At 51.3% G+C, this 27,676-nt stretch overlaps 1 protein-coding gene and 1 long non-coding RNA gene across 2 annotated transcripts; one reads left to right on the top strand and one right to left on the bottom strand.

Moving 5' to 3' along the window:
- The first annotated feature begins 134 nt into the window (after positions 1–134).
- Positions 135–12,236, top strand: LOC125925478 (uncharacterized). Its single transcript, XR_007458840.1, has 2 exons — positions 135–224; positions 11,962–12,236. It is a non-coding gene; the product is annotated as an uncharacterized LOC125925478 (long non-coding RNA).
- Positions 5,842–27,676, bottom strand: SLC26A9 (solute carrier family 26 member 9). Its single transcript, XM_049634506.1, has 19 exons — positions 25,651–27,676; positions 22,800–22,939; positions 22,568–22,678; positions 21,754–21,929; positions 20,098–20,262; positions 19,376–19,528; positions 18,983–19,065; positions 18,092–18,239; positions 17,684–17,797; positions 17,393–17,470; positions 16,755–16,850; positions 14,751–14,857; positions 14,000–14,069; positions 13,537–13,629; positions 13,291–13,404; positions 12,372–12,653; positions 11,242–11,296; positions 10,180–10,325; positions 5,842–8,694 (listed from the first exon to the last, which is right to left on the bottom strand). Exons 1-19 carry the CDS (start codon positions 25,773–25,775, stop codon positions 8,614–8,616), a joined length of 2,337 nt encoding a protein of 778 aa, XP_049490463.1. The 5' UTR covers positions 25,776–27,676; the 3' UTR covers positions 5,842–8,613.

Raw genomic sequence — 27,676 nt, forward strand, 5'->3', positions numbered from 1 at the left:
CCAATCGCCGCTTGCCTGGGGCTACGGAACACCAATTCACGGGAAGGCTCCGCCCAGAGCCGCAGGGTCTTTTGGGAGTTGTGGTTTCTTCGCCTGGGACAGGCAAAAGTAGGGTAGAGGTGAGGGCTCCGGTTAAACGTCAGGGCTTATCTGCGCTTGATCTGCTTTGAGATACTCAGAAATCCCTGGTCACTCTATGAGAAGTCAAACTGAAGGGCGAAAAGGTAAAATAAAATGAACAAAGCGTACCAGACCTTAATCTGCTTCTCACTTCTGAAATTCAGGACTTGATTACCATCCCCCCAGATTCTGTGTTGGAGCTCTGCGGGGCCCCTGGCTTTCTTTACTCTGAGATTGAAACAGTATTACTCCATCTATAGACATTGCTTTGGATGATCAGTTCAGAGGGCTTGCTCCTATTTAGCAATTCACTGAAAGTGTTTTTGATATTAATGTTAGTGCATTTTTGCAACTCTAGGCAAATACATTAAGACTGAAGGATTTTGAGAAAGATTATGTATTAATAATTTTGGTGTATTTAATAAAATGAGATTTCATAGCTATTCAGGATACAGGATCATTTTGGAAAAAAAAAAAAAAAACTTAAAGACACAGAGAATAAAATTAGATTTATTGGAACCAGAAGAAACCATTCCTTTCAGATCCCTTGATACAATTTGATCTGCCACCAGTCACATATTTTAGAATTTTCTAGGAAAAAAATCAATAGTAGGGCTGCATAGTTACTCATGACCAAAGCTGCAAATTCACACTCCTGGTGTTTCCCAAAGCTCAGAGAGGGAGTACTTTGCCCCTTTCAGTAATCCTATTTAAACAAAACAAAACAAAACATGGCCCTCCCCAGAAAAACTACAATCATGTATTTACTTTTCAGTAACAATCTAAAAACAGTATTATGGGAGTGCCTGCGTGGCTCAGTGGTTAAGTGCTGGACTCTTGATTTGGCTCAGGTCATGATCTCACAATTGAGTGAGTTCCAGACCCATGTCCGGCTCTGAGCTCACACCTGAGGACCTTCTTGGGATTCTCCCTCCCTCCCTCTCTCTCTGCCCCTCCCGGCTCAGCTGGCAATCTGTCTCTCTCAAAATAAATAAATAAACTTTAAAAAAAACAAACCAGTATTATGAAACACGTCACACATACAGAAAGGTGTAAAGAGTAATATAATGTAGGACGCCTGGGTGGCTCAGTCAGTTGACAGCCCCACTTCGGCTCAGGTCATGATCTCATTGTTCATGGGTTCGAGCCCTGCATGGGGCTCTGTGCTGACAGCTCAGAGCCTGGAGTCTGCTTCTGATTCTGTGTCTCCCTCTCTCTCTGCCCCTCCCCTGCTCCTGCTCTGTCTCTCATTCTCTAAAAAATAAATAAGCATTTAAAAAAATTTAAAAAAAAAGAGTAATATAATGAACATTTCTGTATTCACCACCCAGCCTAAGATCTAGAACATTAAAAGTAGAGTTGAAATGAGTTATTTTATTCATTTAGTTTTTTGAGAGCGAGAGAGTGCGTGTGAGAGAGGGACAGATGGAAAAACAGAGAGAATCCCAAGCAGGCTCCGTGCTCAGCAAGGAGTCCAACATGGGACTTGATCCTACAAACTGGGAGATCATGACCTGAGCCAAAATCAAGAGACATATACTTAAATCAACTGAACCACCCAGACGCCCTGAGTTGAAATGAATTTTTATAAGTGTGAACATTGGCAGAATATTTTTTATTTTTTATTTTTTCAAATTTACATCCAAATTAGTTAGCATATAGTGAAACAATGATTTCAGGAGTAGATTCCTTAATAATGCTCCTTACCTGTTTAGCCCATCCCCCTTCCCACAACCCCTCCAGTGACCCTCATTTTGTTCTCCATATTTATGAGTCTCTTCTGTTTTGTCCCCCTCCCTGTTTTTATTAGTATTTTTTTTATTTAAAAATTTTTTAAACGTTTATTTATTTTGAGACAGAGAGAGACAGAGCATGAACGGGGGAGGGGCAGAGAGAGAGGGAGACACAGAACCGGAAGCAGGCTCCAGGCTCTGAGCCATCAGCCCAGAGCCCGACGCGGGGCTCGAACTCACAGAACGTGAGATCGTGACCTGAGCTGAAGTCGGACGCTTAACTGACTGAGCCACCCAGGCGCTCCCCTCCCCCCCCCCCCCGTTTTTATATGATTTTTGTTTCCCTTCCCTTATGTTCATCTGTTTTGTCTCTTAAAGACCTCATATGAGTGAAGTCATATGATATTTGTCTTTCTCTGACTAATTTCACTTAGCATAATACCCTCTAGGTCCATCCACATAGTTGCAAACGGCAAGGTTTCATTCTTTTTGATTTCCAAGTAATATTCCATTGTATATAGAAAAAATATTCCATTGTATATATATACCACATCTTCTTTATCCATTCATCTGTCAATGGACATTTGGGCTCTTTCCATACTTTGGCTATTGTCGATAGTGCTGCTATAAACACGGGGATGCATGGGTCCCTTCGAAACAGCCCACCTGTATCGCTTGGATAAATACCTAGTAGTGCAATTGCTGAGTCGTAGAGCAGTTCTATTTTTAGCTTTTTGAGGAACCTCCACACTGTTTTCCAGAGTGACTGCACCAGCTTGCATTCCCAGAATTTGTTAGTGTTTTAAATCAGTAGTACTTTTTGTTCTCTTATATAATAAGTCTGTATTTCAAAGTCATAAACATGTCTTAATATGTTATCTTTTTAAAGGTTTAAACTTTTACAGTTTAGCGTAAAGTTCTTAATCTGTCTGGAATTGACTTTTTGTAAATAGTATAACATCAGGGTCTAATTTTACTTTATTTTTCCAACTAGATAACCAATTTCCCCAGCACCAATCATTAAATAGCCTATCCTTTCCTCAAAGATATGTAGTGCTGACTCTGTCATTTACTATGTTTTCAGACATGAATGGTCCTGTAATTGGGCTTCCTATTTTTTTTTTTTTGTATTGGTTGCTTGTTTATTTCTATGCTAATATGACTATCTTAATTACTATCGCTTTAAAATATGTCTCCATATCAGGTAGAACATGTTTCTCCCTTAGTCTGTTAATATAGTGAATCACATTAATAAATTTTAAAAATGTAAACCACTCTGACATTCCTGGGATGTCCTGGGATAAATCCTACTCAGATAAATCCCTACTGGATTCTTGCAATTCTGTTTATGAATTGGATTGGGCTATAGTTTTTCTTTTTTATAATGTCCTTTTGTGGATTTGATATCAAGGGTATAGTAGCCTGAGATATCTAATTAGAGAATATAGTAGAGATTTCTAACCGCCCCCAACATCCATTCTCCTTTTTTTCTAACAAGAATCCTGAGTTTTAGCTCAGTGTATTGATATCCAGCTGAAAGACCACATTTCCCAGGCCCTTGCAGCTGGATTTCCCCATGTGACTGCGTCTGGAGAATGGAAGAGAAGCAGAAGTGTTGCATGTGATTCAAGGAATTGTTTTTATGGACACGCTCTTTATAAATCCCTCCCTCCCTGCTCAGATGTGATGACCCTGGTTCTAGCAACCATGTTGGGCCATGATGGTGAGTTCTATACCAAGGGAGGGCAGAGAGCTGAGCTGGAAGTAGCCTTAGTCCCTGGGGAGCCTCGTGGAACCACTAGACAAGCTCTTGCCTGTCTACCTTTGGGGTTATTTGTACTGAGAGAGAGAGAGAGAGATGTGTGTTTCTACTAAATTTAAACTATTAAAGGAGTGACCCTCCTCCAATCTTTTTTTGTTTGTTTGTTTTTTTGAGTCCACTTTGGTACATCATATTTTATTAGTGATTTATTCATTTCCCTAAGGTTTCAACGTTGTAGTAGTTAAGAATTTAAGCTCTGGAGCCCGATTGCTTGGGTTGAAATCTTAAGCTCCTACATGTTCATGGAGTTGTGTTGAGTGGGAAACTTACTTAACCTTTCTGACTCTCAGTTTCCTCGTCCATGAATGAGTATGTGCTTGGAGAATTAGTATGTACTTGGAGGAGTGCATAGCTTATAGTAACCACTCAAGAAATGTTAGCTATACCATTGTTACTATCTTTTCCCCTTTGCTTTCTTTGAATCGGTTTTCTTTTTCTAACTACCATGGTTGAACATCTGGTTCATTAATTTTCATCTTTTTTCTTTTCTTTTCTTTTCTAGTAATAAAACCTTATTTTTAAGGTTTTATTTTTAAGTAATCGCTGCACCCAAAGTGTGGCTCCAACCGACAGTCCGGTGATCAAGAATCATACGCTCCACCGACTGAGCCAGCCAGGTGCCCCATCTTTTTTGTTTTCTAGTGGAAACATTAAAGACTATACATTTTCTTCAAAGCACTATTCCCGGCAGGTTTTTTTTTTTTAAAAGATTTATTATTTTTAAGTAATCTCCATGCCCAACGTGGGGCTTGAACCCACAACTCGGAGATCAAGAGTTGCATGCTCTACCGACCCAGCCAGCCAGCCAGGTGCTCCTTGCATCGTTTTGGTACGTAGCATTTCATTATTGTTTAAGTCTGAGTGTTTTTAATTTTCCATATTATCTCTTTTTTGACTCTGAGTTATTTAGAAGTATTTTTTAAAATTCTAAATGTGTATTTTTTGGTGCAAGTTATCTTTTGTAATTGATTTTTAACTTCAATGCATTGTGGTTAGAGACTGTGGAAGGATACTTATTCTTTGAAATTGCTGAAAAATGCTTTAAAGCCTAGACTATGATCAACTTTTGTCAGTACTTCATGTGTACTTAAGAAATATACATTTTAATTGTGTGCACCATTCAATACATGTCCATTAAATCAAGATTGTTTACTTTGCTGTTTAACTCTCTCATACCCCGCTTTTTTTTTTTTAAATCCATATGATTTATCAACAGTGAGAGAAATGTACTGAAATCTTCCATCGTGTTGGTGGATTTGTCTTAGCTCCTTGTTTCCCTCTAGGACAGTTCAAAGCAAGGTCCGCTTTCTCTGGAGGTGATTTGCTTTGCCTTGCTGTAAAGCCATCCAAACACATGCATTTATTCACATTTCAAAACCACTTTATTACCAAAATGAACAAAAGGAGAATGCTGTTTAAATTAAATAAATTACACAAACATCTCGAGTCCCCGGTCTTCCCTGGGAACCCCATCATCACAAGTCAGTATCACTAAGAACATTCAAAAGTATTGAAATTCTGGATTATTTCATCACCTTGCCCTCCTTTTCTGCCTCACTCGTGTCCAGAGAGTGGTCTGTTTGAATTTGCTTGTGTTCTTTTCAAAGTATTCCAACGGTGAAGTTTTCTTCAATGTCTCCCTCTCCCCCCATGTGTTTCCAATTTTACCTCCACCGTCTAGACACTTGGTTCAAAGGACCCCTTTACTTGGGGTGTCTGGAGGCTCTGTGACCTTCCCCCACCTCCTGGGCCCCAGTTGGACTTTGAAGGAGGTGGAGTAGGGGAGGGTGAGTTGTCATTGGCTAAAATTCTTGTCCTCCTGGAATTTGGCACTTCGGGTGCTGGGCACGGTGAATCCCAGATAACATTGTCTTCTGCCTTCCAAATTTTGAGTTCCATTGGCAGCCAGATGGCATAATGAAATCACAGAGAAGCAGTGCTTGAAGGCCAAGAATCTGTTGGCTCTTTGCCAGCACCTTCTCCTTTAACTCTAAAAAGACTCGCTAGCTGACCGGCTCACTCAACACACAGACACACCACACAGGTCAGGCTGAAGTTAGGAATTGGGAAGCTTTTTTCAGGCTGGGCCAGCCCAACCTGTTGGGCAGGGTCATTGAGTTGAAGGAGCTTGAGAGAAGCAGTGGGGAGAAGGCCGAAAGGTTTTCTGTGCACTTCCATGGAAATTTCCCCAGACACTTGCACGTGCAATCTATTTATTTTCAAGTCAACAGTCAGGTTCCTCTATGACCTCCTCACATACATGGAAAATGTACCCCTCTTCTCATCTGCCCTAGAAGAGGATGACCTCAGGTCCTGAGTTTATTAAGGAACCCCGCGGAGGAAGACCCAATCTGGATCAGCCCTTTGCCACATTCTGCACCCAGTGGGGTGATGTGGCTGGCCCTTGGGGAGCTTCCTCCCTTGCCTGGCTGAAGGCTTCAGGCCCCAAGCTGATAAGGGAGAGTTAAAATCTTTGGCTCTTTGCCAAGTGAAAAAAAGCACAAGGCAAACTTCCTAAGCAGGGGGAGGCATTTCTGAAGTCAGGGGGACCTTCAGGGCTCAGGTCCCACCAGTTGGCCCTGGGTTGGCACTAGCACCCCTCCCCCTCCAGTCTCCGTACAAAGAAGGCTTCCAAAAAGTACTTATACAGAACAACTGGCATCTGTTACTAGGTTGCCAGAGGATTCTGGTAGCTACCCACCCTGTCCTTTTTAGATTCCTACCCAGCCTCAAGTGGAAGGGAACCGGCCCTGAAGGCACGGGAAGTGATCATGTTTCAGAGGCTGGGGCAGCTACATTGGTGGGGTGCCCCTGGAGAGGTAGCTCTGGTGGCCCTGAGGGGGCCAACCCCCAGCCTCGAGTCTGAAGTGCTGAATAGCAGTGGAGCTCCCAGCAGCCTTGAGATGAGGAGGAAGGGGATGCAGTGATGAAGATGGAGATTCCGGGCTTTAGGGAGCACGTGGTCCCAGGAGTGCAGAACCTCCAGGGACAGAGCTGGGGCAGCTGGAGGGGACAAGCCTCAGAGTCCTAAGCAAGTTCAGCTCCGTGTCGCGTGACAGCTCGACGCCATCTGACACCAAGCTGTGCAGACCCGAGGGCTTTTGCACCCTAGGTCAGCAGGGTCGTACTTTCCCTTCTGTTCTTGGCTCACTCTTAGAAGTCGGCAGTCGGGGTGGGGGGTTCCCCGTCAGTTGCTTTGGGCAGGGCATGGGTGGGTGCGGTAAGGTGAGCAGGAGACTTTCTCCTTCCGGCCAGGGCCCTGAGAGTCAGCAGGAGGGTGAAGAGGTGGCTCTCCTTCCTGTTGAGATTGGCTGACTCCAGAGATGCCAGGAGGGGGGCAGGGGAGGGAGAGAGGAGGAGGGGGAGGAGGGGAGGGAGGAGCTCAGGCCCTGGTGGACGTATTCTCCTCTCACTCTTTGTGACCCCAGGCTCTTTCTTCTTGGAGTCCCAGATGCCACGCACTCTGGAGGCAGTGTGGGGGCTGGCTGGGCCCTCACAGGGCAGTCAGGGTCTCTGCATGAAACATACTCCCGAACATTTCCTGCGGGACCACGGAAGGACAGGGGAGGGGAAGGGAGAGCATTAGACCTGTTGAGTTTACAATGGCTGCAACCACGAGGTGACCCTGTGAGCCCCTGGCCAGAGAGAGCTTCATGAGTAAGTGTGTGTGAGTGTGAGTGTGTGTGTGTGAACAGGGGAGGGGCGGGGGAAGCCCAAGAGGTGAACTGGTACAGAGGTGACAAGAGAAGATGCTTGGAATCTACTTTTTTTTTCTTTTTTTTAAGGTTTATTCATTTTTCAGAGACATACAGAGCGTGAATGGGGGAGGGGTAGAGAGAGAAGGAGACACAGAATCGGAAGCAGGCTCCAGGCTCTGAGCCGTCAGCACAGAGCCCGATGCAGGGCGCGAACTCACGGACCGTGAGATCATGACCTGAGCCGAAGTCGGATGCTTAACCGACTGAGCCGCCCAGGCGCCCCACTTGGAATCTACTTTGAATCACCTCTGGCGTGCTCTGTGACCTCCACCTGTCACAGTCCTTTTTGGCTTCGCTTTCATTGTTAAGTGAAATGACGGTGGAGATGAGACCGTTCTGAAGTCCTTTTTTGCTCTGATAAGCTATTTGGGGGCCTATCCCAGGCTTTTGGAATGTGCTGGAGATTCCACAGGGGCACAGAGATCAGTCTGTCTCTATTTCCTAATGTCTCCCCCATGCCATCAGTGCTCCCAGAGACATGTCCAGGGGACATGGAACTCAAGCCCCAAAGGGGTGCGAAGAGGTACAAAGTGAGATGTGATTTCTAGTAGGCCCAAAGCCAGACTTCTCTCAACTAGACATCTGGGTTTCTTTTAATTCAGGGCGTTGGGCTACTTTGTCAGGATGACAGGGCCCTGGGGCGGCAGTAACAGTTCACATTTGCACAGCCCTCAGTGCTTAAGGGCAGTAATACTTGTACCCCTCGAATTCATCTGGCCCCACCCCAATCTACGTTTCCTAAGGTTTCCTAAGGTCTTTGTTTGGTTCACTGCTGTCTGCCCACCCTGGAACTGTGTCAGGCCGGCGGTCATTACATATCTGCTGATTAATGAAGGACACACGAATCCCCCGCCAATCCTGTGAGGTCGAGGGGGCGGGTACCACCTATATTTCCCCTACTTTGCAATGATAGAAAACCGGGACCCCGTGTGTTATGTGGCCTGTCCAAGATCGTGTGTGTTATGGATGTTCGTTCTCGAGATTTTCCTCCAGTGCCTCTCCCTCCCCCAGTGATGCCTTTCAGGGAGTGGGAAGCATTAGGATCTGCTGTGATAAGAGAGGTGAGAGAAATGTTGCCTTCAAGGGGGCTGCTCTGGCTTGGAGATGAGAGAGCCCAGTGAACGCCTTGGGTTCGTGAGGGTCTCCTTCCCAGTCCCGGCCTCCCGGTTGCCCCTGCCCCTCAGCTCACCTGCTCTAAGTCCCAGTAGCTGGGGCTGTCCTCTTCTGAATCACATAAGGACAGCTCAGGGTCCACGGAAGCCTGGAAGGGGGGGAAACGAGAGGAGAATGAGCCCCATGACCGAGTGACACAGTGCGGTGCAAATGGCAGCCTCCGGGTAGGCGCCGTGTTTTCTGCCACATGAGTCGCCCTGTTGCTTCTTCCCTCCCCTCCCCCATCTGCCTCACAAAATGTAGCACGGGGTGGCCTTCCCCCTTTCAGCGGAGGCATGTGTCAGGGTCTGCCCTCCCTGTGGGCATCTTAGAGGCAGGGGAGGTTGGCCTAGCTTACGAGGAAGATTGGCTAGCCGCCTGACATTGGGGAATCCATTTCCCTTCTCTGGAAATGTTTCCTCATCTGTAAAACTGGATAATTAAACTCACTTTGTGGGCTTTCTACATCACCTTGCTGTTGAAAAGGGGTGTGTGTGTGTGTGTGTGTGTGTAATTTATATATATGAATACATTTTGTAATATGCAAATATAAATATTTTCTGTATCTAAAAGTTGTTTTAAATGTATAACCGTAATAACTAGACGTTATTTGTGCAATAACAAATGGCGAGGATTCTTCCAGAATCTCGCTCTTTTTGCTCTGTGGACAAGGCTTGTGAAACCAGAAAGCCTGTTCCCACACAGTTGTTCTCCCTAAGCATGGAGGGCGGACACCAGGGCCCTGTGTTTTCCTGGGAGGGCAGTCTTACAGCACTTAGAACAGATGGCTTCACCTTCATCGGTCTCTTAGAGCAGAGGGCAAATGGTCGCTCGAGGACCAGTAAAACCTTTCTTATGACCCCCTGAAGGTGGGAGGAGGTTTCATATATAAAGAAGGCTGGGGCACAGAGTCTTGGGAGGCCAAGGGCAGGGGCTGAACCGAAAGAGGCTCTGGGAGCGGGGGTGGGGGCGGCTGGAGACGCCAAGGCAGGCCCCCCCCCCCCCCCCCCGCCATGGGGTGGAGCTTTTCTGCTTCCACAGCTTTCAGGAGTCCTAAACAGTGTTATTTGTGGCTCATTTGCATACCACTTAGTGAGCTAGTAAATTAAATGTCAAGAAACTGAGACAAAACTTGGATCCAGTCTCTTTATCCATCACCAGTCTGAAATCTCTAAGCTCTGCTAAATTAAAACGGGCAGGCTTACTCCCTTCCCTTGCCCAAAGCCTCTTCTAGAAAGACCGAAGGAGGAGGGCGGGTGAACAGTGCCAACAGACTGGGCATAACCTAATATGCCTAGAGTGTTTGGAAATTAATATTAATAAAAGGGTTTACAGTATATAAAGTGCTTTCAAGTGACAGAAAAGGCCTAATTATCAGTTAATGCTAAAACAGAAGCAAAAGAAAAGCCCTGTGAGGTAGCTAATGTTAATTTAGGGTGCTTGTTCTACAGAAAAGGAACTCTGAAATGGCAGTTTCAGAAAAGTTAGATGACAGACTCGGTGTTGGAACTCAAACCTTCTCCTGTGTTCTTTCTAACGCCCCTAGTCCTGCCATTTCAGTGCCCTGGGGCCTAGGATTCCCAAGGGACCTTACCCTTTGGAAGTCACGTCCTGGGGCCACTTCTCTGGCATTTGCCTGGGCGAAGAGGACAGCATCATGTATACTGGGAAAGACGTGGTTGCGCTCTAGACACCCATCTTCAAAGACACCTCCGTGGCTGATATCGTTGTACACCTGGGCTGGAAGGAGGAAAAGGCCTTCAGAAAGATAACAGCCTTGTGGTTTGGAGCTGGGGATGAAGGAAGGATGGTGAGGCGCAGGGGGAGGGAAGGAGAGAGAGGACTGTGGGTTGTGTTCTTTGCATCATCCAAAGGCCAGGCCAAGGCATGGGTCTTGCAATATCAGTGCTGGACAGCAGAGGGCAACATGAGCTTGAGGATGCTGAACCTTCAACCCAGGGCAGGCAGAAGGAAGCAGTTTGATTCAGGGAGTCGGTACTTTGTGGCAATTGAGAGGGAGAGGCTAAAGTGTCGTGAAGGAGGCTGCTGCCACTTCTCTGCCTGGATAGTTCATTCTTCCTCTTGTTTCTCCGGACCTATCTGGGAACCTCCAGTGTGTGGCAGAGCCCTCACTTTTGCCAAATCCTAGAGATGACTTCCTGAGGAGTGTCCAGTGAGGGTGGTGGGGATTGCCCACTGACTCTAACTGCCATTGCAGATTCTCTTTCTGAGCAGGTTCAACAGGGCTCGGGACCTGCTCAGGCCAATTCTGAAGTTGGGGAGGCCTCCAGAAGGGTTCTGACTTTCTGGAGGAGGAAAGGTGCACGGATCCCTTCACCTTGTGCTGTGTGTCTGTGTGTGCTTGCCGTGTGTCCACATCCCTGCACTCTGCCAATGCGCTAATGATGTGAAAACCCACTGCCCTGTGGACATGTTGTTGGGGCCGTGTATATGCACCTTTTGGAGATGGTGTGTATGTAAAACTGTGTGTGTCTGTGTGTTCCCCAGATAGCTACGGCACGTGCATGCTTCATGCTTTGGGAGAATGTTTGGGCGCTCTCATTTTCAGTCCCCCATTCAGCATTCCACCGACCTGTTCCCCCCCTCCCCACCCACCCCCCTCCTTTTGGTCCCCCAAATGTCCTCCTCCTCTTACCGTGGATGTTCACCAAGAAGACCTTCACACCGATCTTCCCGTAGGTGGAGCTCAGCTAGAAGTGGCAGGGGAAGGGTATTGGGACCGGGAGATAAAAGGAAAGGAATGTTCTGAGTGGGTCTCAAAAGTGATTCACAAAACGCACTTCAGAGGGGAAGCCAAACAAATAAGCAACCCCAAGAGCCCTGGCAGCCAAAGATAAAAATAGCAGCAAGGCACGCCGCTTCTCCCTGGAGTGTTGGCTGTCGGCTTTTCTGGAAAGCAGGACAGAAATGGGGCTTTGCCAACGAGGCGGGCACTTAAAGCCACCGCGGCCTCTTCTTATGGGGTCAGGTCTTCTCTCTCAGCAGCTTAGATGCCCAGATTCCGCCTCTTTCCGACTTTGCGGCTTCAGGCAGAATCTGCAGGGGAGGACGGAGGCCCGCCGGGCTCCAGGCCCAGGCTAGGGAAGCAGGCTGAGCCCACGGCTGGGGGGTGCGGCCTTCTGGGCACCTGGCCGATGCTCTCTGGATGGTACTCAGCCTCTGAACTCTCTGGACCCCTCGGTTTCCCGGGACTGCCTCTGTCTGAGCCAACTCTGAGGTTTGCTGACTCCCTGCCATCGGAGGTGCTGCTGAAAGGTTATCAGATGGATGGATATCTTTATTCAGGGTGTCCCATGAACTGCCAATTTGGCATGAGAATGTGGGGCACTGATACTATTTCTCCTTCTCTTCTCAGTGGACTGGAATTGGCTGATGCTGGAGCGTCTGGGTGAGCGTGGGAAGGAGCAGCAGACCACGAACCGGGGCCAATCTGGACTCTACTCAAAAGACCTAGGGGTGGGTTCCTGGTGGCCTGAGAGGGAACCTGAGATGACCTCTGCTAGGCAGGGTGGGACAGCAGATATCCATCTAGTATCCCTTTCCAGCCACTTGTCATCTTGGGCTATCTGGGCCTGCTTTGCGGAGAACAGCCTGTCCTGGTCGTGTCTGGGGGAAAAGCGGTCCTCACGAGCCATTTGCCTCCTTGGTGAACTTCGTCTTTCAGCTTGTCCAAATGAGGGCCCCGAGGAAAGGGAGTGTGGGAGAGCAGGGGTGAGGGTGTTGGGGTGGAGGGCGGGCCGGCACTCCCTCTGCCTGGGCCCTCACCTTGCCCAGGGCTTTGATGCCCATCAAGTCCACAAAGCTGACCCCGCTCATGTCAAGGATGATGGTGTGGAAGGTGACAAAGGGTGGGACGCTGGCCAGCATGTCACTGGGCTCACTGGGGGTCTCGGCGGAGGCCGATGGCTCACAAGGGGCAGCTGGGGAGCTGTCGGGGCTGAAGGTGATGTAGGACACGCTGGCACCATTAGCAGAAGTCTGGTTGTTGTTGGGGTCAGTTGGGGTGGTGTTCTCAAAGTCCTGCTGGAGCTCCTGTAGGGAGACAGTCTGGGGGGTGGGGATGGGGGTGGGGGTGGGGCAGGGATCAGCAAACTGAATCAGACTTGGCTGTAGTTGAGGCAGGGGCAAGGAGCGTGCGTGTGGAGGTGAATGGCTGAATTAGGTGGTGGTGAGTATAAGCCCCCGGAACCCCACAGGGGAGGCATCTCCCAGTACCCTGTCCTTAGGCAGGGCCTGCACGCTTAGACTCCCACGGACCAGACGAAACTGGAGAACCCGTCCAAGAGAGGCACTAAAGCCTCGGCCCACTCTGCTCTGGGAGAAAGTGCTTCTGGAAACAATTGTGCTCCTTTTGATATTCGTCTGTGCCTGCCTGCTTCTCCCCACAACTTCCATACCCACGTCAAAACGTCTGGACACCCCATGAAATTCACTGCTGCCCCCCATTTGGGGTTGTTCAGAAGTCTATGGGCCATATCATATCTTAGCCAGAAAATGGGGAGGGCCCGTGGGAGTTCAGTAGTTACCCCCAGGAGCTGGCATCCCCCCACCCAAGGAGAAGAAGATTCTGTGGCCACCAGGCCATGGCTACAGAGACGTTATGTCTTTGCCTCAAAGGGTGCTGGGAGGTGGGGCACCAAGGGGCAAGATCAGAGTGGGCAGGCTGTTCCTAGCTTCAGTTCACCTTGGTTTTCATAAACAGAGACTTCCTCTGCTGTGTGGGCATCGTTCTCCCCTTCTCCTGCTTCCGGAGGTATTTTTGCTTGGCCAGCAGTACTTTCTGGGGGTCCACACCTGTCTGTAGGGAGAGAGCCAACAGCAGTTTGGACGTCCACCCTCTTTGGAGTGGCCTGCCCCCCCAGTCCCCTTTCTCCCATCTTCTGGTTACTCACTGTTCAACCCTTCTGGTCGCCAGAGTTCTGAACCTTACCTTGGCAATGACCTTTTGCCTGAAGATCTCTGAATTGGCAAAGTAGAGAGGGGAGCAGTAAGTGACAATCTTAACCCCCTCAATTTCCTGGACCTGTAAACAGGGAGACTGAGCTCAGGTGGCAGAAATGCTGTTATTGGCTTTTTTTTTTTTTTTTACTTTAAAAAAAAATATTTATTTTGAGAGAGAGAGAGAGAGAGAGAGCATGTGCACATGCATGAGCAGGGGAGGGGCAGAGAGAGAGAGAGAGAGAGAGAGAGGGAGAGAGACAATCCTAAGTAGGCTCTACGCTCAGGACAGAGCCCAACGTGGAACTTGATCTCATGAGTGGGAGATCATGACCTGAGCCAAAATTGACAGTCAGATGCTTAACTGATTGAGCCACCCAGGCACCCCTTAACCTTCTTTTGTTTGGGGTGGGGGGTACGGCAAAAGAGGGAGGTCATAAGTTTGGATTACTCACCCTATTGTAGGTTTTGGGATTCACATAAATGTCAGTGTCCATGACCTGGGCCAAAGCATAGCCATTTCGACTAGATGAGAAAGGAGAAGAAAAACTTAAGAACACGCAAAAAACAAAAACACATAAGAGCGTGCTAACAGCAAATCGGCCTGGAAGGACGCTGGGGTGGGAGCTGGAGCAAAAGCAGGGTGGGGTGGGGGCCCTTCCTCATCCCTAGTGTCTGTTGTGTTGGTCTTCCCGCACCAGAGACACATGCCTGTTGGCCTATGGCTGGGCTGTAACTAGAGGGATGACAGGCCAGCCCTTGACATAGCTCCCAGCGTGGGGCTCAGCACGGAGAAAAGGTGTGGTACACAAGTGACAAGCTTAGGTGGCCCTGAAGTCACCGCTTCCTGGTTCTGAGTTCTCAAGAAGAGAAGACAGGGCTTCTCTAACATGGAGCATCTTCTTCCTGCCCTGGCCTCTTCCTCTGGTGCCCTTGGCCTGTACTCCCTAGCCTTTCTATGGGAAGGACACGGCGTCTGTCCTCTGGCCTGGTGTTCCCCTGGGGAGGGTCCCATTTGGTCTGGGGACCGGCATTGCCTTTGGACGGGCTCGGGGTCTTACCTTCCTGTTCTTCTCCTACTTCGTATGGCCCCCAGCCCTCCAAGCCCATGAGGGCTTCCTTCTGGGGCTTTCAGGATATGGCAGTCAGACAGCCCAGCCCGGGCCTGGGGCCCCACTGCTGTGTCGTGTGGGGGCTGTTACTTACAACTGAGTCTGGAAGACCACAACCAGGGCGGAGAAGGCGACACCCACGGCCACACCGTAGGGAAGACTCAGAAAGAACGAGGAGAGGAAGCTCACCATCCAGACACACTGTGAGGAGAGAGATGTCAGAGCAGGCCTGGGGAGAAGGCTGCCTCTTTGAGGAGTCTTCCTGGAACAGCCAAGGCCGTTCCCTGTTTCCACAACCTCAGACCGGCCCTCCCCTTGTCATGGCACCTTTGCGTCGTCTTATGTCTTGGTGCTCTGGTTACACCTGCACGTTTTGCCTGGACTGAGTGTGCCTAGCGATCGTGCTTGGTTTTTAATAGACAACCCCAGCCCACGCAGGGAGGCGGCATGGCGCACGCTGAGAGCATGAGGGGAACACACGCCTGGTTTCAAAGTTTCATTCTCTCGCTTCCCAGTTATGTGAGCCAAGTTGCCTGATCCACAAGAGGGCAATAATATTACCTGTTTTGTGAAGGGATTGAAAAGCTAAGGCAGCTAAAGGTCCCAGCCCAGCGATGGGCACCTAGTGATCACTCAACAAACATGAGCTCCCTCTCTCCACCCAATGGGAGGCTGTGGGTTTCCAACACACGCTCAGTGATCTTCCTGGCCTGACGGTCTGGGGTCTGGCTGCGTGGGTGGGGGGCAGGATTGAATGCAGTTTTGATAGTTGACCCCTTGATGGTCCTTTACAGTCCTCCCAATTCCTCTAAAGAAAACCAATCTGCCCACACTCCCCCAGAGAACTGTGAAGATAAGGTGCGAGCCCAAGGCACAATGTAAATACCAGAGCCTATATTTGGTGGGGGGGGGGGGGGATTGCTGGGATGTGGTAAGAGCAGATCCTTGGGGTACTGGAACATCGTATACTCCCCTATCCTCGTCACTCACTCGGGGACTCAGATGGGCCACTCATTTCTCTGGCTTTAAGGATTTTCTTTGTGTCCCGTGCGGGTAAGCCTCCTTCCCCAGGAGACAGAGCCACCCAGAGGTTTGCAGTCTAAGATTTGGGTTCCAATCCTGATTCTACCCCTTACTACCTCTGTGGCCTTTGGCAAGTTACTTAACCTCTCTGAGCCTTGGTTTCATCATCTTTTTAGAAAAGTTTTATTTATTTAAGTAATATCGACACCAAGCATGGGGCTTGAACCCACGACCCCGAGATTCAGAGTCGGCACGCTCTTCTGACTGAGCCAGCCAGACACCCCTTTGTTTCATCATCTTGCAAGGAGGTCAGTAAATCCTCTTATGGTGGAGCTTAAATGGGGTTTTTGTCAGTGTCGTCAATATATGGTAACCTTATTACTATTGTCTGATGCTAGGTGCACGGGGCCGGTGACTAATCATAACAACAGGTCATGTTTGCTGAGTGTTTTACAGTTACATGGTACTTACCCATGTGATCTCATGTAATCCTGAGAACCAGTGTATGATGAAGTCATGACTGTCACCCCCATTAGAGATGAGGAAATAGAACTCCAGAGAGGTCTGGTAACTTGCTCAAGATCCTGGTCTGCTGGCTTTCTGTTCTAGTTTTTTGTTGTTGGTGGTGGTTTTTAAAGCTACTTCTTTTTGCTTTTTTGGGAACTACGAGTCGTAAAAATAATCATAGCTAATTTTTTTTTTTTTAGTGAACCCAGAATACGATTTAGATAACATGCCCCTTACTTGTATTATCTCCTTTCTTTCTCATGAACAACCCTGGGGCAGGGGGTGGGGTAGAGTATAAGACACCCATTTCCCAGATGAGAAAATCAAGACTCAGAGAAGTTAAGGGACTTCTAGGGACTTGCTAGTCTAGGGCCCACCCAGAGGCAGTGAACAGGTGCGTTAGGACGTGAACATAGGATGTGTCACTCCAACACTTGGGCTCTTAACAGCTGGCTAGGCTAATTAGGGAGCAGAACGGAGGGGTCACCGACAGAAGAGCTGACGCGGCTGTGGGGCTGGAGGAAGGGGCAGGGCACGAAGGGGTACCCAGCGGCCACCCAATACCTACACAGTCCAGCTTGTTCTTCTTCCACAGGTAATAGGGGTCAGCGAGTTGCTTGAGGGAGTTCTTGAGGTTGACAGCTATCAGTGCTCCTAGCACAGACTGGGGAAACAGAACATTGTTCTTTCTCACCTGTGGTGGCCTCTCCTTCCTGCCCTGACTACAGACACCTGACCCTGGAGCCTGGCAGGACAGAGCTGCAGTTCCAGAACATCTCTGCCTGCAGAACCCCCCGGATCTCTGCACTCAGTCTCGGGGCTGGAGAGTGCAGTGTAGGTGCTAGGCCACGGGGCCCCTCCCTTTCTCCCTTATCTCCAAACCATCCATGCCCAGGGCCTTCCTAGTCAGGCACTCATAAGCACTTGTAAACACTAACTGGGGAATCGATCCTGAGGTCAGAAGGCTGGAGATTACCACCAGCCCTGTGCTCGTGAGCTGCGTCACCACAGATCACTGAGACTTTCTCAGCCTCAGTTTCCCTCACTTGTAAAATGAAGATAGTAAAACCACGGTGTCTACAGGTTGTGACGAGGACAAAGTGCGACAGTGTCGGCACTTTATAGACTGTAAAGGGTTATGCAGCTCTTAGGGATTGTTCTTACTGGAGTCTCCAGCTGATCTCTGCTCTCCTGCTGCGCTCTTACCTTGGGGAGAGGGTATAGATAGGACCCCAGGACCAGCATGGTGATCATCACTACCAGGGACACACACAGGCTTGCCACCTATTCGGAGAAAGAGTTGGGAACAGGGTGTAAGTGTGGAATTCTCGCTCTTGATTGATTTCCAACAGCTCTCTTTGGTGGAGTGGAGACCGGTGAGGGGAGAGGAAGGTTGGGGAAGCAGCTGGCCTGGCTTTGCATGTGCCTTGGCTCCTCTGGGGCAACTGTTTTGCTACCCTCTCCCCTCTTTCCCCACTCCCCTGGTACAGTGCTCACCTGGGATTTTCCTCCAGCTCCATCCACCGCCAGAGTGACAGAGAGGGCACAGCAAATGACATGGATTTTAAAGAAGGAGCCAAAGAAGTTGCTGCAGCCTAAGGCGATCATCTCCTGTGGGGGACAGGGGGAGGATTGGAAACACGGGCAGCGGGGGGTGAGCAGCAGGTGTTGTCCAAACCTAGTCGTCCGTACAAGCTGGATCCTGGGCCTAGGACTTGAGAATGATCCTGCTTCTAGAAAGCCCTACACTCCTAGCCCAGCGGAAGCTGGCCTCCTGCGGTCAGAGCCCCTCCTCCTCACTGGTCGGCACCTCACTCCCATCAGGTCGAGGAGCCCCACCGTATCTCTGGCCAGGCCTCTGTGGGACCTAGCGCCTCCTGCTTGGCCCTGCCCGCATGGACCTACCTGGTTAGAATCCACGTCATAGCCGTGCTTGCTGGCCAGGGTCCGGCCCACAGCCAGGTTGATGACGTAGCCCACGATGGCCAGGGAGAAGGCCGTGCCCATCATGTCCTTCCACTGTGAAACCACAGGTGACACGGGAGTGGGGAACCTGCCGAGGAGCCAGAAAGGAGGCAGGGCCCAAGGGTGAGAGGGGAGGCATGGCGAGTCCTTCCTCAACCCACGGGGACCAGGAGGGCCCCAGTGTGTGCCAAGGTCTACATGACCTTGTCGTCTGAGCCCTCAGTACAACACTGTGATGGCGGCAGCCATAACTCCCATTGACAAAGCAGCAACTTGGCTTGTCCAAGGTCACAGAACCAGTAAGTGGTGGGGCCTCGTTTGCTCACGCCCAGTTTCTGGGCTCTATGCTCACTAGTCCACAGACCCACAGCCGGCGCCCTCCCCTGCCCTCTTCCCACCCTCCTCCTCCAACCCTACAGCACAAGCCCCACCCTTTCCCACCACCGGGCCCAGCGTGGTGCCAGGCACGGAGTGGACGCTCACTGTTGATCCTAATAGCTTCTCTTCCCCATGAAAAGAACCAACACGGCAGAGCGAGGCAAGGAGCCGGAAAAGGGCTGATCAGAGAGTCTTTGTTCTGGCAGTGTCCACTGAGTGAGACTTTTGGGGGTGTGTGTGGCAGCTAAGACTCACTGTTTGTAACACGGCTGGCATTGGCTGGCTGTACGGCTGTCTTCCGTAATAAGTAATAGAAATAATTCACATTTGGTGGGTGTCACAGAGTCGACAAGGCTCCTTCATGAGAGATTGTCTCATCCTGGCCTCAGAGCCCAGGCCTCCACAGGCAGGTGCTGGTAGGGGGGGGCAGGCTTCCTGGCCACCCGGACTCACCCTTGTTGGATCTGTCCCACGATCTGCATGTGATACTTTTTGGGCATCTTACAGCCCCCGGAGATAGCTGTTGCCACCACCACCTGCAAAGCCCAAAATGGAGAATGGGGACTGGCAGAACAGGGGTCTCTCTCAAGCCTCCCTTTTCTCTGGGGACTCCAACTCCCACTCCCCTGCCTCCTCAAAGGGGAGCAACCCAAGGAGCAGGAAAAGCGGGAGCCATAGATGGGGAGATGGAATGGATTCACCCAACTTCCTGTTCTGCTGGCCGCCGGCGGAGGAGGCGGGGAGGGTGGGGAAGGGTTCCCGTGGCTTTGGCTGGGGCTGGATTCCTTTTCTCATGGCCTCTCTAGCCTGGCCCCCCGCCCCCCCAGCCCTGTGCAGGGTCCTTACCACAATCATCTCTGTAGGGATGGGGAAGCGGATCTTGTGCATGTAGCGAGCATTGAGCTCCTTCACCAGCACCAGGAAGACGCCACTGATGAGGGCGAAGATGAGCGAGGCGATGTTGGTGTGGGGGAGGTTTTTGCAAATGTCAATGAAGGTCTGGGGGAGAGAGCATCATGCTCATGGGCTCCCACTTCCTCTTCCCCTACTATCCCCACCCTTGGAGGTCTAACCCGGCAGAAGGATGTCATCAAGGTGAATGGGGGCACACCAAAGCAGAATCCAGACCTCGGTCATGAATAGCATCCCCTCTTCCACCTCCCTCTCCCAAAAGGCATGCTGGGATCTCATGCCAGGAGGGGAATGGTGATTCTCTTTCTCTAGAAAGAATTCAAGCTCAAGGAGGAAGGATGGAGCTTAGACACAAGGACGGACCTCCCAGGCAGGGAGGGGTTGAGGCACTGTGTCAGGGAACTGATGGAGAGTAAACATCTCCTTTTCTGCAGGAATTCACCATAGAGAACCTCAGTGAGCCCGCAGGGTCATGTGTTTGACCCTCCCTCCCAAAGTGGGAACCCCCTGGGAATCCTCTCTGAACAGTGGGCTAGCCAGACCCTTGCTTGAGGACGTCTTGTAAGGAGGAGCTCACGACCTCTTAAAACAGTAAACCCTGCTTCTGTGTCTGCCTGAGCCCCTCCCCATTTGCAGGGATGCGTGCCTAGACTCACAAAGACAATGGCCCCCGGGCCCGTGTAGGACGGGATGGTCAGTCCAAAGATGTACTTGAGCACCGAGATCAGGATCTGCAGGCCAGCTGCCGTCATGAAGCCCCGGACGAAGGACTCGGAGAGGTAGATGGCCACAAAGCCGAACTGCACGAAGCCCAGGCCCATCTGCGGGGAGAGAGGTGGGGGTGGGGGTGGGGAAGACCAAGAACCATCCGCAGCTCCCCCGCGTGCCTGACCCAAACCCAGGCTGCAGTTCCATGCGGCCTCCCTGGGCAAGTGAGCCCTTTGTGACCTTGTCCGGCCCTTTACGGTGCCAGCAGACCTCTAGTCTGGTTTGGGGCACAGGCCTCTTTGTCACATCATCTCTCTGGCTTTAGTTTTCTCATCTGAAAAATAACCCTGGTCCTCAACCCCTGCTTCGTCTCCACCCGGTTGCCTAACCCAGATCTTAGGAGTCATCCTCCCTCACCCCCATGTCAGGGCTCTCACCAAGCCTTTTAATGCTCCCGGCAAAATGTTCCTTAAGTCCACCCCACCTCGGTGGCCCTCCCCACGGCCGCCTCCCTGGCCTAGGCGTTCGGCGGCCTTGCCCGGGCTTCTGCATAGTCTCCTAACTTTGACTGTAATCCACCTCCCCACCTCTCTTTTCCGTGGCCTGAATGATCTTTATAAACTGCCAGTCAGACCCAAGGCCAGTGCGGGGGGGACAGACTTCAGACTTCATTGTCTAGCCTCTGCCTACCTTTCTGGCCCCTTCTCGGGCCCATCCCCCAAAGGCCTCCTGCTGTCCAGCCGCACCAAAACGTCTTGCCTTGTCATTCCCTGGTCAGTTCACACTCAAGCCTCAATGCTCTGGGGTGCATCCTTCTGCCCAGACTGTCCTCCCGTGCCTCGTTCATTTGGTTACTGGCCAAGCTCTAGTCATCCTTTAATATTCAGGTCAAATGTCATCTCCTCTCTGAGGCGAGATCTTCCCTGACTCTCTCTTTGGTGCTCCCACCGCTGTGGGAACATAGCTCTATTATGCTGCTTATCCCCCTGCCTACAAGTTTATCTGTTGACGTGGTTACTTCCTCTGCTGGGCTGTGCGCTCCCGGAGAACTGGGCCTCTTCTTTACTTAGCTTTCCCCCCAAGGCCTAGGCCAGTTTCTGGCACAGCGACACAACCAAAAACGTTAACAGAAAGAATGAATGGATGGATGAATGAAAGGTGTCCTCGGAGGTTGCTTCCTGCTTTTGTGTTCCATCACGCAGGGTTTCCCCTCGTAAAACCTAGCAGATTCCTTTGCAATTTGTGCAATTTATGTTGTGCGAGGGATGCTGTGGCTTGGGGCAGAAGAGGCTGGAGGAGGGATAAGGGATGTTAGAGAAACAGTAGGGCTGTGCTGGAGAGGAGAGAGAGCCCGTGAGCCTTCCAGACAGTCTAACTTGGGACAGTTTTACTGGGAGCAGAGACTGGTCTCATAGACCTGCTGGAGGGAGGTGAGGAGATACACCGATTCCTCAAGGTCTTTTGTGGCCCTGGGGATGGGGGAGAGGGAGGAGGAAGGGCCCTGAGTCAGCTTTAATGTCAAACTGGGGCTTTGAGGCAGGGGCAGGACGGAAAGACGCCCCCCTGAGGCCGCGCCCTTGACAAGGCCACGGCCGTCCCCTCACCTGGATGATGGCAGTCAGGCAGGCCAGGGTTGCTGACACGTGCAGCCTCTCAGCCTCCATGGCTGCTGTGTCCACGTAGCTCTTGTTGGTGGCGTTGTTGAAGACCCAGAATTTCGACTCTGGGGCCAGCTGCAGACAGATGTTACCCACCAGGATGCTGATAACGGCAAAGGTACCTGTGGTGCCCACCCAGCCGGCAGGAGTCAGAGGTTTGCACCACACCCGGGGACAACAGAAAGGGGCCCAGGAGGGAGTGCTTCCCGACCCCCGAGGAGATGGACCCCTGCATCTCCAAGGCTCCTCTCCAGCAAGAAAACCAACACTCACATGTCACCACGATCTACGCTTTTCAAGATGCTTTCACCTCAACTGTTAAAATTGTTTCATTGGACACGTGAGGAAATGAGCTTGGAAATACAAGCGGTACCTGACCCAGAAACAGACCTTGTGACCAGGCCCTTTTTCTCGATGTCACTTAGCACCAGAGAGCTCCAAATATCCCTGCAGGGACCAGCCTGAGAGTAATCCCTCCCATCTCCTTGGCACTTTATGCACATGGTATACCTTGTTCCACCAAGTCTTCCCCACGTGCCAGGGAGGGAGACAGAACAGGTAGTGCTAACCAAGCTCACGGAAGCTAAGTGGTTTCTTCAAGGTCACAGCGGACCTGGGACTGACGCTCACAGTGGCGGTCCTGAAGGGACCAGCACCAGCTCTAGGAGAATGCAGATGGAAAACACCCAAAGCCCCTTCGCCACATCCCCTGTCCTTGTGGTCCAGGTCACCTGGCCTGCTGAGAGGGGAGAGGCCTTACCTGGCACCATCTGGTGTATACCCCCCAGGAAGAAGTAGGTGAGGAGGGGGAAGAAGGAGGAGTAGAGGCCGTTGACTGCAGGAAGGTTGGCCAGCAGAGCAAATGCCATGCCTGCAGAGAACAGGAGATTGAAGGCTCGGGGGCACAGTTGGGGTATGGGGGGTCACAGGGGACGGGGAGAGGAAGGGGGAGAGTAGCAGGCCAAGCCAACCTGGGGGACAGACCCCCTCACCTTGCGGGACCTGGATGGATCCACCGCTGAGTCCGCCCAGCAGGTCGGGGACGATGTAGTCTTTGATCTTGTACTTGGGGAGCCAGGAGAGCACGGGGAGCAGCCCAAACACTGCGGCTTTGATCTTGGCCGTGGAACATCTGGAGGGGAAGAGGGCAGGCTTCCAGTCGGCACTGCACGGTTTGGATACTCTTGAGTTGGGGAGGGATATTACATATTCTGTTCCTGGTCATCTGTCATTCATTCATTCATTCACTCGTTCAGAATTCATTCACTCATTCAGCCCCCACACCATGCAGTAGGCCGGGGACACTGAGAAAAAAAAAAAGCAGGGGCTTTCTTTGGAGAGCCATTCACACACTCTCGGTTTTAGCTGGGTGTCTGGAAACAGCTGCTCATTTGGGACATCCAGAAGACTCGGCGTAAAGGCATGGATTTTGCGGTCACTTAGCCTTCCGAGCTGCCGAGTCCAGCCCCCCATCTCAGATGACCTTTCTCCGGTCTGACCAAACGCAGGCCGGGCACCCTCGTGCGGGCTCCTACGGCTTCGTGCGCACACTGGGTTATAACTGCTTGCTTTTCATCTGTCGTTCTCACTGGAGAATAAACCCCACCATGACCAAAAGTCTATCTCTCTGGTTCATCTTTTGTACCTTGCACATTGCATTGGGCTGCTTAGTAAATATTTGCTGAATGAGTGAATGAGTGAATTAGTGAAAGGACTGGCTGGTGTTGAAACTCGGTCTGAGTGGGGGCTGTTGCCATCTTTCTTAACACTTCCCCCAAAGAAGGCTCCATTGTCCCTGCAGGGTGTGCCTCTGCTGACCGATCGTCCTTCATGTGTCATGACTCCAGTGCTGGAGTTCCTCCCACTGTTAATTCTCTGGGGGCGGAAGGAATGGGGGAGCTGTTTGTTGGCCAACTCAGGGTGGGGAAAGTTGATTCCTTCCCTGTTTGTTGAACACCTTGAGGTCTTTTCATAGAAACTCAGGAGCGGTAGGAACAAGGGCCTAAAAAACTCAGGGGTGACAGCTCATGGATTGATGACTGGAAGGGAGTGGGAGGCATTTGCTTTTCTTCTCCCAGTCGAGGGAACTCAAATACTCAAGGCACATTTGGTGACTCACTAGCCTGCTCTGATTAGGCCTCCTTTCCTGCCCGGCACCAATCCCTGCTCTTTGCTATTATTCAACAATAATTTCCCCAACACTTGGTTCCCTGGATGTCACCCAAGACTAAAAGCAATGCAGAAATGCTTTGTACCCTGTGGAGTCTGGACAGATTTTCTGTCCCAACCAATACTCTGTGGAAGGGCATCACCCTCGACATCTGAGTCCCCGGTCTCCTCTGGGGCGGGTGGGTGTGCCTCTTCCATCCTTGGTCAATAGCTCCGAGCATCTCTACAGCTTTGTCATAAGGGAGCACCAGCGCTGCAGGAACTCTCTCAGGCTTGTTTGTGGCAAGGAAAACTGGACTCACATATAGAGAGCTGAGTAGGGGAAGACAAACAACCCCCTTGAGGGCGGTATCCGTCCAGCCTTATTTGCAGGCCTGTCGTACGCTGGGCAAGGCAATCTGAGGCCTGATAGCATAGCTGGAAACAGATGCCTATACAGAGGCTTCAGAGGCCAAGGGGGAAGTGGACAGAGGGATTAGCTTTCTAGCCATTCATTCATTCATTCATTAAACAAATATTTATTGGAGCACCTTCTGTGTCAGGCACTGCTTAAGGCTCAATGCCAGCCTCGTGGAAATTGTTAGTTCCCTACATCACTTTGTAGTTTTAATCTATAGTCTTTTAGGACAACAGCAGATACCCTCGTCCCTCCAGCACAGCAACAAACCAGACTGAAACTGTCTGGCAACTAAGGTCGACAGAGCCCAGCTGTCCCGGGAGCCCAGCTGTCGGTAGGGTGTCTGGACACTGAACACCCAAGGCTTTGGCTGTGACCCAGCGGGAATGGAGCCTCCCGGGAGAAGTAGGGTTGGACCAGGGCTTTTGGTGAAGACTCAAGTGGGTGATTCCCCTGGTCCGAACCTGTTCCACCTGCACCTCTATTTCAGCATTGCCAGTGACCTCAATCCAGGTACCTGAATCAGCTGTTTCCCCCAGGGGAGTGAGGAAGAGCAAGTTAGCCCACAGCCAGGACTGAGCAAGGCCTGCCAGAAGTGTAGGGAGGGGGAAGGTGAAGCTCATAGCCGCAGGTTCCTGGAGTATGGGCATAGATCACCTCCTGAAGCCCCCTCCTCGGAGGTGAGGTTTTACTCCCCACTAGCGCAGTCTCACAGATCTGAGAGTGAAGAGAGCCCGGGGGTCTGGCAGGACCACATCCTGGTAGGTATCCTTTAGGAGGGCCCGGGAATTTAGGGGCTGCCTTTGGGCATTTTCTGGATCAGGAAAAGGAAGGAACATCTAGGAGGGAAAGAGGACAAAGGCCATGGAGTGGTGGTGGCTTCAGATTGTTCGTGATCAGGAGGGAAGAGGACTTTCAGCAAGGCTCTGATGCTCCCTCTGCCCCATGTGGTAGCAGGCCCATCTAGAGCTCCCTTAAGAAACGAAGAGAGACTTGAGTGGACTGAGAAGATGGCAAGACTTCATGCACGGGTTGGAGATGCCCTACAACTCTTCTGAGACTGTGGATGGTCCTTGCAGCTACTCCCCATCCTCCACAGGGTGGGTGTCAGTACAGGAGGGGTTGTAGGATCTTAAAGTCAGGGTTCCGAACCTCCCCTCCCCGAGACCTCCCCAAGCCCTGTCTTAGGGATGCTGGTACAGGAGCCATGCTCTGGTGCAGAAAGGATTTTGGTGGGGAGCAGAAGAAAGAGGTGTCTGGGCTCTGGGCCACGTTACCTGAAGGCATTGCGAAGTTTCTCTCCCAGTGGGTATGTCCGGTCCTTCTTCTCAAACTCATCATCAAAGAGGGTGAGAGAGTACGCGGCTCTGTCTACCACGTAGCGGGGCCTGGGCTGGCTCATGTCTGGGGCATTTACAAGCTTTGGGAGAGGCAGAGGAGGGGAAGATGAGGGGGCATCTCTCTCCAGTGCCAGCTCTGGCTTTCTCTCTCTAGTTCTGGCCACAGCAGGGTTTTATTCTGGTCTCTTCCCCGCCCCCATCCAGCAAGGTGCCTCCCTTCCCTCTTTCAGGTCTTTCCACCAGACTCACTTCTTCTGGTGGCCTTCCTTCCCAGGTACCGATGATGCACACACTTGCCCTGGCTGTTTTGCTTGGCGCCCGGCACGTGGCTGGCACGCCACACCTGTGACATCACCGTCACCCCCGCCGAGCACCGGGCAAAAAGGAGGCGGGAGTGCAAGGGCAGGAGTCGCAACTGGATGTCAGCACATTGGTCCCATCCCCCGCCCCAACCCCCGCTGCTGGTGCCCCCACAAGCCCCTCTCCCTCCCCGGACCTCAGTTTTCCTGGCAGAAAGGCTCATGCTGTTCAGCCAGTCAGCGTGGAAGAAATAGAGAAAACAGCCTGCCTGGAGGCAGGGGGATGACTGAGGTGACCCCAGGAGGGCCCTTCTGGAAAGAGACAACTAGGACTTTACCAACAGGTTTTCCCAGGGGGATAATGGTGTGTCTGGGGAAATCAGGATGGTCTGTACCGGCTGGCTCTCCCACGGCTTCCTGTGCCTGACCTTTCCCCCACCCTGTGTTCTGGTGTTTCTCTCCTCCTTGCTTTTTGCGCAACCTGGCTGACGTTCCAGGAGCTGCGCAGGGAAGAGCTGAGTGCCAGGGCCCCTGAGGCCCAGAGGAGCTCCCCGTGGGAGCCGTTCCCCCTCCCTCCTACAAGCACCGGTCCCTCTTCCTGTACCCTGCCCTTGGGAGCTGGGAGAACTCCCTAGGAGAACCTCTGAGGAAGAAGAAAGAAGAAAGAGGTGGGGCACGTTTGGAGGAAGGAGGTGGGCAGTGTGGGGTGGCTGTGGCCAGTTTGGCAAAAGATCTGAGCTGGAGTTGAAAGTGAGAAACCACACAGGGGGCTAGGGATGTCCCTTGGCTTCCCGCGGGAGAGCCTGGCTGCCTAGGGGTTATCGGAGGCGAGCGGGTTGGTTGATGCCTTTTGCGGAAGAGAACGTGGCAGAAAGATGGAAAGTACATTCACGAAGGGTCCAGAAACCTGGGTTTTAGTCCAGGCTTCAATGGTGGGGTGGAGCAGACCTCACCTCTCTGAGCCTCAGATTCCTGGCCAGTAAAATGGGAGAAACACATCCATCTCACAGGGTGGGTATGACCGTGAGGTGAGATATGGGCAAGAAAGGGGTATGTGAAATGTACCCGAAATGAGGCAAATGGGAGTCGTTACTATCAATGAGATGGTACCCAAGGTGATGCAGGTTGGGCTGGGGAATTCAATTCATTTGGTCGCAGGACCCCGCGGTCCGTCAGAACCTACGAGCGAGGGCTGGACGCCCCGCCAAATCACTGGGGTGATATCGGGCGGGGAGAGAGTTGGGGAAGGAATCCCCTCACGGTGCCTGTGCCCAGTACACACTCAACAAATGCTTGTGGAATGAATCACTACACGGTGTTTTGGAGGAGACATGGGCAGAAATGAGTAAAAGCGATGGCATGTGAGACATCTCAGTGAGAGAAGTGAGAGGCCGAGCGGCATAAGGAAAACAGCACATGCTTTAGAGCCAGAATGGCCTGGGTTCAAAGACTCAGTTTCTTCATCGGTAAATGGGGAAAGTAACGGTTCTGGGTGGTTGCCATGAGGATGTGGAATGAGACTGTGTGCATGAAGGGGCGGCCTTCCCAGGCACCTGGTAAGCGGTAATGGTGATGATTATTAAGGGAGGAGGCTGCTGCCTTCCTCTTAGGAGAGACTATTCAGAGGCCTTCAGTCCTTCACCCTCCAGTGAGGCAGGTGCCCC

This window comes from Panthera uncia, chromosome F1 (genome assembly GCF_023721935.1).
Source record: "Panthera uncia isolate 11264 chromosome F1, Puncia_PCG_1.0, whole genome shotgun sequence".
Taxonomy (NCBI): Eukaryota; Metazoa; Chordata; class Mammalia; order Carnivora; family Felidae; genus Panthera; species Panthera uncia.

Coding starts and splice junctions, on each gene's coding strand:
- SLC26A9 (XM_049634506.1), bottom strand. CDS start 25,775: ATGAGCCAGCCCAGGCCCCGCTACGTGGTAGACAGAGCCGCGTACTCT. Junction 18,240..18,982: donor GTGGGACAGATCCAACAAGG/GTGAGTCCGGGT, acceptor GCTCCTCGGCAG/GTTCCCCACTCCCGTGTCAC. Junction 11,297..12,371: donor GCATCAAAGCCCTGGGCAAG/GTGAGGGCCCAG, acceptor TGCCACTTCTAG/CTGAGCTCCACCTACGGGAA.